At 41.3% G+C, this 11,368-nt stretch overlaps 1 protein-coding gene across 1 annotated transcript; it reads left to right on the top strand.

Annotated features, from left to right (window-relative positions):
• Positions 1-493: 493 nt before the first annotated feature.
• On the top strand, positions 494-11,358 carry LOC104864384 (natural resistance-associated macrophage protein 2; the record flags this gene model as incomplete). The annotated part of the gene is made up of 7 exons (XM_010627291.3): positions 494-580; positions 1,309-1,428; positions 1,575-1,724; positions 2,273-2,346; positions 3,104-3,257; positions 4,960-5,013; positions 10,812-11,358. Coding segments are annotated over 7 exons (720 nt in total), but the record flags the coding sequence as incomplete, so codon positions are not given.
• Between the last annotated feature and the right edge of the window lie 10 nt (positions 11,359-11,368).

The following is an 11,368-nucleotide window of genomic DNA, read 5'->3' as shown; positions in this document are numbered from 1 at the left end:
ATAGGTTGGGAGAATTCAGTAAATAGAATACAAAAATTACGATGAGGACAGGCTTTGTTGGGTGGGTCATTTCAAATTCTTTTTCCTCACAATTCCTGATTGATGGTATAGTTTTTATCATACTTTGTTGCTCGTCAGCAAAACTTCTGACTCCTGGGTGTGCTTTGACTAAGGGGTTCCTATGCTGAGCTCTCATGCATCAGGCCTTTTAAAGGGCTACTACTCCCGTCCTTTTGTAGAATACCCAGATATTGTGTTTTACCATGTGCACTCTGACTCAGTGATGATTTTCGATGGCCTGTGGGTACAGAAAGACTGTGAAGGATGACCACATAACACATTGCTGCCAGTCCGTGCCCACAGCACAGCCTGCGCCCAGGGTTCTCTCCAGCCTACCCCTTACAGAGGACTTACGTATGAGCTGTAGGGAGCTCTTTTTGTCTGGTCTTTTCCTCTAAAACAAAAGCTGTTCTGAAGCTGCTTTGGGTTCTAGGTGGACGTTTGTAAAAATAGCAGCAGTCCCTATACTGGCCTCTTTCCTGAAGATAACTCAACCCTGGCTGTGGACATCTACAAAGGGGTAAGCACATTCAAGTTTGTGGTAGATGCTCCTGAGTCAGTCTTCTTGGCACGTTATCTGGTCCTCTGTGAATTTACTTCAGATTTGACTATCTCTGAAGGATGAATTATGTCAGAGGTCCAGAAGCTAGCCAATCATTTTTTGTTGTGTGGAATAGAGAATCAGTTGAAAGATAGATTGTAAGCTGGGAATTTGGAAACTCTTGGTGACAGTATATATTTTTACAGGGTGTTAATTGTAATGTCTGAACAAAATATTCCTAGTGTTCTTTACTAAGGTCTCTCAGTCTCCTTTTGCTGGTTACATTGTGAGTCAACAAGAGCAGAATACATGCATGTACTACACAGCCTTTCCCAGATTTATTTATTTGACCTTTTGCTGCCTTGTTGCCACTTCCTATAAGTGTGTTAAGGGGTAGATTTTGGGAACTATGATATAGACTTCTGTTTTTTCAGTATTAAGATGGGGGTTGGAGATAAACCATTAAGAGCCTGGGAAAGAAAATAGACTAGGCTGAGGAACGAGGGCACATCCAGCAACACTGAGATTGAAACCTGCTAAAATTAGATCAAGACCTCAGCCTGGTGTGTGGGACAGTGCCCAGCACGTCCTTGGAATAGGTGGTGTTCATCAAAGGGGAAGTAGATGTGCCTCACAGAAAGGCTGTTTTAAGTGTTACCTAAACAGATCACTGACACAAGCACATCTTTCTCCCTTGCCTTTCCCAGGGTGTTGTGCTGGGCTGTTACTTTGGGCCTGCCACACTCTACATCTGGGCAGTGGGCATCCTGGCTGCAGGACAGAGCTCCACTATGACAGGAACCTATTCTGGCCAGTTTGTCATGGAGGTAGGTGCTTGTTGTCAGGTGGAAGGAGATGACACAGTTCTCCCTTATTTCTCAGTCTCATGCTTGTAAGGTCTCTATTTGAACCTCTCCAGCCCCTTGTCTTTACCTGCTACCGAGATTCATCCTGATTCCGTGTTTCCTTCCAGGGATTCCTGAACCTAAGATGGTCACGTTTTGCCCGAGTGATTCTGACTCGCTCTATCGCCATCATCCCCTCTCTGCTTGTTGCTGTCTTCCAAGATGTAGAGCATTTAACAGGGATGAACGACTTCTTAAATGTTCTCCAGAGCTTGCAGGTGAGTAGGGAGCAAGGGAAATTCCTGTCCCATTCAGTCAGGCAGCTTAAGTTCTGCCCATTGGTGCCAAGCGTGGTTGGTGCTGGGGGTTGGGGAAAATTAAGAGGATGAAAAAGGAACAAGAGGTCTCAGTCTACAATGAATGTACATGAAATCCCTAGCATCTGAAAGGTAGTCAGGAGTGGGTCAGGTTTTTAAACCTGCTGAATGGGAAGTATGGGCTAAACTTACACATAGAACTCAAAATTATAGTTCATATATCCAGCAAGCATTAAATGAACTATAGAATACTCTGCTAGGTCCTATGGAGATTTAAGAGGACAAGCTACATCCTATTTATAAAGACAAAAAGAACTTATGATCATCCTTGATACTAATGACGCTCCACAGATTTCATCATAATATTTGAGCACGTCAGGGGGAGAAGAATAATTATGTCTCGAGTTAGGCAGGGTTTATGCTTTAGTTTTGCCACCTGTACCGATCTCTGTGGTGATGCGCAGGGGCCCTCTAGTGGCCCCATCTGATCTTGCTTCTTTCTTTTCCAGCTTCCCTTTGCTCTCATACCCATCCTCACATTCACGAGCTTGCGGCCAGTCATGAGTGACTTTTCCAATGGAATGTGAGTATATTCGTCCTAGTTCTCCAGGGGGAGCTGCGATGGGGGAGGGTATTTTTACCCAATAGAACAGTTGAAAGTGAGTCATAGGGGAACTGTGCACTTTGTGAGGTGATTGCTGGCTGCTTCCTCTTTGGCCTAGGAGATGGAGATGGTGAATGAGGTAAAGGTGGAAGAAGCACATTTTTATGTTTGTTTGTTTGGTTGGTTTTTTGAGACAGGGTCTCACTATGTAGTTGAGACTGACCTGGAACTCACTATGTAGCCCAGGCTGGTCTTGAACTCACAGCGATCCTCCTGCCTCAGCCCCCTGAGTGCTGGGATTACAGGCGTGCACCACCATGCCCGCTGAAGAAGCACATTTTTAATTTCAGTTTTGAGAGCTTTAACTTTCCAATTTAAGACATTGAAATTTTATGTTAAATTATTTTAATGAGAAAGATAAAAGCTAACGCATTTTATGTATACCATGAAGGGATATGCAGTATTTGAAATTACTTATTACATTTCAGTGACTAATAAAATGACTCACTGTATTTCTAGCACTTGTTGCTTTTCTGGTATCTTAAATTTAGAGATTATTTGATACATGTTTTCGTCCTTCTTCCTACCAGTGTCTGGCTTTTCCAGTTTGAGCTTCATCTGACATATAGTGAGAACCATTTTTCAGTTCGTTTGCAACTGTCCATGAGATACAGTTTGGGTTTTTTTGTGATCAGGTTGGACTAGTCTCTCAGTGACTGTGCTGATTCTCTTACAGAGGCTGGAGGATTGCAGGTGGGCTCTTGGTCCTTATCGTCTGTTCAATCAACATGTACTTTGTAATAGTGTATGTCCAGGAACTAGGACATGTGGCACTGTATGTGGTGGCTGCTGTCGTCAGTGTGGCTTATCTGAGCTTTGTGTTCTACCTGGTAAGTCTAGTGTGGGTGGACAGGGCTACCGGTGTCTGGGATGGTACAGGTGGGGCCGACTGACTTTCACAGATGAATGAACCCCAAAGTGCACATAGCAGTCTATGTGGAACTGTCAAAGCAGCTGTTTACACGTCTAACCAAAATAGTTACTCTGTTTCCTGAGATCTGGCAGTTTTCTACTTCTGTCACTTGTCCATGGTTTTCATTTTTGCTTTTTAATAAGAGTATGATATGTTTGAAGAACCAAAGAAGGTAGCAACATGGAGAATGGTGCAGTGTTAGGAAAGGGAACTGTGCATTGTGCTTCGGAGTTTTGCAGTAGAATACAGGTAGGCTCACAGCCTGCTTTAATGTACTGTCTCAGGAAATAAGTAAATGGTGATACCTCCTCATTGGATTATTTTAGAGTCATTCTAAAAACCCAGCTTATAAAAGCACATCTACATAGAAATGAAATGCAAATTATTTGTGCCTATATTTGTACTAAATAAGTCTGTAAGTCTAAAGTAAATTATGTAAAAATGATAATAGTAGTTATTTTCAGAAAGTGAAATTGTAGATAGACTCTTCTTTATTTTCCAGATATTCTTCAACATTGCTAATATTAGTGACAAATACTCTACCTCCTGATTCTGTATAGGGTCCTCTGGGAAGTACGAAGTCGGGGATAAGGAACTACAAAATTTCTGCTATTTCTGCTAAGAGAATGGTTAAAGGCAGAGGCTAGAAATCTGTTGTTGATCCCTAGGAAACTTACCTAGTCCCCCTGTCAGTGTCTACCACAGGTTAGGTATCAAATAGAAAATGTGTGTTTGGGATTGGTATTTCCGTTTCCTTCCCAGTAAACCTCAAGTATACAAAGATTTTACTGACTCTTCAGGCCTAGGAAAACCAAGTAACTAAATATGTTGTTAATAGGAATTGTTTTAAAAGTTAGTTTAAGCGTCAGTATGTAACACAGGTTCTGCATTCAATTCCTAGCTAGCTAAATAATGCATGTATGTATGTATATATGTGTGTATGTATAATAAAAAAAAGAAAATCAGCTTAGAAATCTGGAGAATTCTCCCTTCTTGCAAATTGCTCATAAAGGTGCCAAATTGTCCTTAGTGATTCTCAGACTAATGAGAGTCATTGTCCCAATTTGATAGGTGAGGGCTTACTCTATCTATAGTGGGTTATTCCTTTTTAGCTCCAAAACATTTCACAGAACAACTTCAGAGACTGTATCAGTCGCTTTGGTCTGACAGTCTTTCTCCCCATTCCTTATAATGGGAAATCGGGGGAAGGAAAGCGGTCAGTCAGGAAATCCCCAGTTGGACAAAAGAACCTGTAAACCCTGCTAGGGATTTGGCTCAGTGGTTCCATCGCCTGCATCCCAAGCACAAGGTCCTGAGTTTGATCCCTGTACCAAAAAAAACAAAACAAACAAGAATGTATAAACCCAAAGCAATAGAAACAAAGAGCACTCAGTATGGAAAACAGCATAGGAATGCTTTATTGAGGACAGCAGGATGTTTTGAAGGGTCAGTGAGGTTGGGAGCATGTCTTGGGCAACCTTGGTGGTGAAATAAGGCTGGCAAAGCTGGTTGTGTAAGGAAGGGGACAGGTTAGCATCTGAGCCATGCTGTGAGTGCTCACTGTGGGTGACAGGCTCTTCGCAGAGCTCAGAAACTGATGACCGTGTTTTCTCTTCCAGGGCTGGCAATGTTTGATTGCACTGGGCTTGTCCTTCCTGGACTGTGGGCACACGGTAAGCATCTCTAAAGTCCTGCTGACGGAAGAAGCCACTGGTGGCTACACTAAGTAAACACTGGTGCCGCCTCTCAGCTGCAGGTAGCCATCAGAGCCAGTGTGTTTCTATGGTTTACTGTGTGAACATAGCTACAAGTATGTGCCGTTGCACACACTGCATTTATGACTCAGCTGCTGGTTGGGAAGGACTTTGTTTCATGTCTGTTTAAACAATGGAGATGATTTTGTTTTTTTCCTCTGACCTCCAAAGCTGGTCTGTGTGAACATAGCTACAAGTATGTGCCGTTGCACAGACTGCATTTATGACTCAACTGCTGGTTGGGAAGGACTTTGTTTCATGTCTGTTTAAACAATGGAGATAATTTTGTTTTTTTCCCCTGACCTCCAAAGCTGAGAAGGATCTTTGAAAAGCTGACATTTGCTGCTGTCATTCCAACACTAAATGCTTAAACGCTACCAAAGAGAGTATTCCCTATGCATGATTCTTAGCCAGACAGTATGATTTTTTAAAACTGGAAAATGCAATACTCTTTTCATAATAGAAGTTATAGACATGGTAATTACAAGTATGTAAGTTTTAATTGCAAAACAATAGATTTTAAAAGGCTGAAAAATAAATGAAAAGATAAGCATGAAATTATTTTTTAAAATCTTACAGTGGTTTTATCATATGAAATATAATATTAAGAGATAGCTACCTCAATCAGGATTCTTTTACCTCATTTCCACTTTACACTTCTCAAAGGAAATTCAGAGAGGAGAGAAAGCATAATGAAGTTATAAAAATGGACAAATGGCAAAATTCACCTGTAGGGAGTGGTGACTAATCACCTCCCAAAGACTTTCCTTCTGCGGCTTACTAGGATTTTCTTGGAAATCCTGAGGTTTATAAATTGTTAGGGGACTTTTGTGGTGGTGTGTATTCTTAAGCAAATTCGCTGCAGACAGTTCACCTCCAAGAGGGAGGTTAACGATAGCAAAACACGATAGTATTTATGAACCAGTATCCTCACAAGACTTTGGGTTTGGGGAGTGAAGAAAAGGGGATGAAGAGGCATCTGTTTTATTCCTATAAACCACCTCTTGTCAAAATCATGTTTTGTTTTTTTGTTACCGGGGATCAAAATCGGGACCTTGTGCTTGTGAGGCAGGCAGAAGAACCACTGAGCTAAATCCCCGGCCCAAAATCATGTGCTGTGTTGCACCACTCTGCTTCATGCCTGGAGTGATTTGCCAAGTAATCTTAGTTGTGAACCTAACCCTACAAAGATGTAATCTCTCTCAGTAAGTCATTAAGTGTCATTGAGAGTGAAAGTTGCCTGTTAGCAAGGTGAACTAGGCTACCTCTACACAGCTGTCCCCTCAGAGGGGTAGACTGTGAGGCCAGGTGGTGACACTCTGGAGTCAGAGGAAGTGGGTGTCTTCAGCAGGGAGCTGCTGCTCTTACTCCAGCCACTTCTGACATTTGTATATGTGGAGTGTGAGGCTGTGTGATTCTCTCAACCGAAATCACATTCATCTGGTGTAGATAAATAATCAAAAGTCTTGAATAGCCATTGTCTTGGTGAGAACAGTCATGGGAATGGCACCAAAGGACTTACCGTTTTTGGAACTTGCCTTGTCATGTCCTGGTTCACTAATGTGCTTTCCTCATCTGAGTCCCAGCGGCATTTTTTTGTTTTGTTTTGTTTGTTTTTTGAGACAGGGTCTCACTATGTAGTTGAGACTGACCTGTAACTCATTATGAAGCCCAGGCTGGTCTCGGACTCACAGCAATTCTCCTGCCTCAGCCTCCTGAGTGCTGGGATTACAGGAATGCACCACCACACCCGGCCCAGCGGCATTATTGCTGATATTTTGCACATAGTCATAAGTGCAGACTGAATAGATTGTGTTTTATAAAGCATTAATGGTAAATTGTTCATCACTGACCATACATTTTTCTTAGCTCCTCAGTAGTACCTCACTAAATCACAGATCATAGCTCCCCTAACTATTCCTCCTACCTACCCTTCTCCTGTTTGACCATTGTTCACTAAACTGGTCATAAGCACACTCTGGAAGTATTAAAGACCAACGTCTTAAGATTTTATCCACCTGTGATAGTTAAGGGCCAGATGTATCCCCCACCAAATCCCTTGTAAAGATGGTTTGGTAACATTTACCTTTATCCTGGGTCTGGGTGGGTCTAGTGTGTCTCAGATCCACAGACAGTTCAAGTAAAACCTGCTACTACTCTTTTAGAAGTAGTATATTTGACTTATAATGATGGAAAAAGTTTCTTCCCAAGCAAATGGAATTTCCCAAGGAGTATATTATTTTACAGTGTGACTAATACTTCTGTATGGTCTTTACAGTGAGAATGTGTACATCAGACAGTGCTCTGAGTACAAAAAACAACCTGTAGACATTTAAGTCTTCCAGTGCCAGCATGTGCAGTGCGTTTTGGCCTATGTATGTATGTAATGTCTAACAGTGTACAGTTGTATTTTTGTAAATTGATCCTTGTTCTCCTAAATGTGCTGTGTAATTTTTTATTAGTACATGTGTGCAGTACGTAATGATCACATTCATCATGGGGAGTTGGCATGTACATAACTCATCTCCAAATGTGACGTGTAATAATTGCACTGCTGCTGGAAATTAAAGGTGGGGTGGGGAAGAGCTTCAGTTTGGCTCCTGTGAGGTCCTGCTCTAGGGGGGTCAGGAATGGTTACAGTTGAGCTTTTTAGTGACTGTTTTAATATGTACACTTAATATGTAATTAAAAATTTTTTCCAATTTGGTTTTGTGGTTTATTTTTTGAAAGCTTGAAAATACTTTATTAATAAAGTCTCAACTTTGATACTGAAATGCCAAAATTTTGGTCACCGTCTAAAATCACACATTAAGTCTTACACAGTTAGTGCCTCCATCCTCTGAAAGACAGAAATAAATGTGTTTCGTCCTTAGAAAGCTTGGGGTAGGAGGAGTCACCAAGACAGTAATTTCTGTTACACACGTTTATAGTTTTGCTGTAGCTAAAGGTCATATCATTGCCATATTTAAACTTGAAATTTTATCCTACCTTTCTCTCCCATAAGCTGGGTATTTGTCTACCTGTAATATTGTTTCACCATTCAAACAGACTTTTACATTCTTTATTTGTTGCCAATAAATATTAAAGAGAGGAACCAAAATATCTCAGATTAAAAACAAATGGGAATATTGGCACACTGTATTAAAAAGAAAGGCAAAGCTCAAGCACAGTAAACTACCCAGCCCTGTCACACACAGGACAGGAAAATTTAGGCATTTGATTTTTCCCAAGAGTATCACAAGAACTTCATTTTACCTTTTTGTTGCAAGCTTTACTTGCCTCTCTCAGGAGCTGAGTCGTTTAATCCTGTAGTTCTCTATGTTGGCTTCATTTACCTGTCCTTATTTCTAGTTTAATTTTACAACTAAAGTAGAATACAAAACAGTTTGAAGAGCCTTACTTGAAACATTTAACTGCCTTTTGCAAGGCCTTCTGCTCCTAGATGGATAGAGCTAATGAATCTCAGGATATCAGCACCTCCTAACACCTCAGCTTATGAATGTAAGAATGGCTAACTTATTACTGTATGCAAGTTGTGGTCTGAGCACTTGTGTGATCTCATTCAGTCCTCATAACAAGAGGCTCAGCCTCTATGGATGAGGCAGCTCAAAGGCCAAAAGTAACTCACCCTCAATGCACTGCTAGTAAATGGGCATTTGGCGTATGAACCTGAGCAGCTTCTTGCCAGGGCCCAGTGTCCGTTCCCGAGCCATCCTGTACAATACATTACACACCCTTTGTGCTGGGTAAGACGCCCATAGCGACACCAGCAAGACCAACATCAAACCATTTCCTGGCACTTTCATTTAGTGTTACAATGTGTTTTCGCTCAGAAGTTGCCAGCTGTAGACACTGTCTGGCCTGGACTAGATTTTTTAAGTTTTGATGCTTTTGCCAGGCTTAGAAAGTGGGGAGAATCCTCTACGGTTCTACCCTGGCAATAGCTGAGAAGTAAGAGTGGGTTTACTCATTTGCATTATCCCTTTACCCCTAAAAATATTTTAGCCTGTTGTGTGCCAGTTAGTCCCATTTCTTAATGTCTCAGAATCACGACAAACTTTCCCAGTGAGGGAGTTCTACCAAGACACCTTAAGTGATGCACTGTGTGGGCACTGTGGAACTAGTAATGTAAGCCCTTTGCTCTGTAATTAGGAGGAAATGTTTATCTTTGCTCACTTGTGAATGGCTTCAATGAATTGTCAGTGTGTCTGACAGTTACTATTAGTCACTAAATCCTGCAATTTAAGACCCTAAATGTAGAAGCAAGTTGGTCTCTTCTGAAGAGCTGTTTCCCTGCCTTAAAGCCAGTGTCAATATCTTCCCTGCCCACCTGGGGGTGGTTTGGTCCTGGGCACCTTCTGATCTGTTCACTTCACCCAGTCAACACAACATTCCATAGGGTTAAACAGCAACTTGTTATGTGTTAAAATATATTGGAAACTTAACATGAGAGTATATTTGTGTCCATGGTATTTTCAAATGTAACAATTATTCCCATTTTACACTTAAATGGAGTAAGCTTCTAAAAGGACAAGTCATAGGAAGGAATAAAGTCAAGCCCAACTACATGCCTTTTCCATTACACTGTAGTAGGACTAGTTCTTTTTATAGATTGATTTTCTGCATCAATTATAGGCTGATGGTATCTAGGTGCAATAATGTGCCTGAGCCCTAAGTAATAACAAGGGCTAAAATGAGAATCAGTGGTGGTTCCAAGTTGTATTCAAGGGAGAGGAAAGAATAAAACACAACTTCATAAGTCCCAATGTCAACCACCTGAATTCAGTTTTTTAGGAGTGGGGTATGGAAATGGGTTTTACAAGCACATGAGGTGATTTTGAAACATGGCAGCAAATACTTGAGACCCACAGGTGGGTCATCTCAGCACATTTTTTTGTTTCTTTAGTGAAGTTTTTTTCTTTTCGGGTGCCAATGGGACCAGGATTACAAGGATCAGAGTTTAGAGCATTTAAAGTACACAGTCCTAAAATACAAAAGCACTCAGTACATGTTTGCCCATGTTATCCTGACCTGAAGTCCCATCCTGAAACCAGTGCCCAAGAATAGTCTGACAGCTAATTTTACTGAGGGCAGTTGACAGAATTTCAACCCTTACCTATCTCAGTTCCTATTGTGTTATTAATTTTATTTTAGGGCTGCGGATTTAGCTCAGTGGTTCTGACACCTGCCTTGCAAGAGCAAGGATCTGAGTTCAATCCCCGGTACCAAAGTAAAAAAAAAACAATATTTCACTTAACATTATAGGCCGGGCGTGGTGGCACATGCCTGTAATCCCAGCACTCGGGAGGCTGAGGCAGGAGGATCACTGTGAGTTTGAAACACGCCTGGTCTACACAGTTCCAGGTCAGTCTCAACTACATCTGTCTCAAAAAAAAAAAAAAAAAAATTTTTTTTTAAAAATTTGAGACGGTCTTGCAAGGTAGTGTAACTAGTCTTAAACTACCCTCAAATTCTTGGTGATCCTCCTTCCTCAGCTTCCCAAGTGCTGAAATCAGAGGCGTGTGCCACCACACCTAGCTGTCAGCTCCTAGTTTAAACATTAGAGACCAAGTATCTCTAAGCCAACACTTTTCTGATGTAAAAACAGCAATACTGAAAATAGCCTAAGTTTGCTACTTACAGGTGTTTGAAATGTCCATTTCAGTATTTACCTACCTGAAAATCAGTCTAACTCTCTTCCATCTTTTTGCCCTCAGTATCACCTGGGATTGACAGCTCGGCCTGAACTCTACCTTCTCAACACTGTGGATGCTGACCACCTGCATCTAAATGACTAACAGCCTGAACTGCTTTGTCTGTGCCCTCTGTGCTACGTGTGTGTTAGCATCTCTGTTAGTTCAGAGGTGAGTTTTTGTTCAAGCACTTTGAACAAAAGGTGAAGATTTCCTCGTGGGAATTGTTACAAGCTGAGAGCTCAAAGTGTAGGTCAGAGACCCACCTACCTCACAACAGCCACTACCATAGCCAAAGTTAAACGATTGGCCATACATCCTGTGGGCTGTGTCTTGTCTTCTAAGATTTAGAAGATGTAGATTTATTTAGGTAAATCTGAGCATATCCGTTAGATGGGATTTTAAGATTATCTAAAAGTGATAGAGCTTTTGTATTTTTTTTAATTGTTCCGATCAATCAGGTAGTCGTTTTGTTTGACTCACAGGTGAGGAAAGAAAGGGAATAATGCTCTTTTTCGTCGTGAACTGGTCAAATGGATTGTCTTTTAAACTGATTCTTTACTATGCCAGTCAAATTTCAC

The sequence above is a fragment of the Fukomys damarensis genome, unplaced genomic scaffold (assembly GCF_012274545.1).
Source record: "Fukomys damarensis isolate Sample0158 unplaced genomic scaffold, DMR_v1.0_HiC HiC_scaffold_15120, whole genome shotgun sequence".
Lineage (NCBI taxonomy): Eukaryota > Metazoa > Chordata > Mammalia > Rodentia > Bathyergidae > Fukomys > Fukomys damarensis.
The sequence above is the reverse complement of the archived record's forward strand: the minus strand, read 5'-3'. Positions and strand labels throughout refer to the sequence as shown.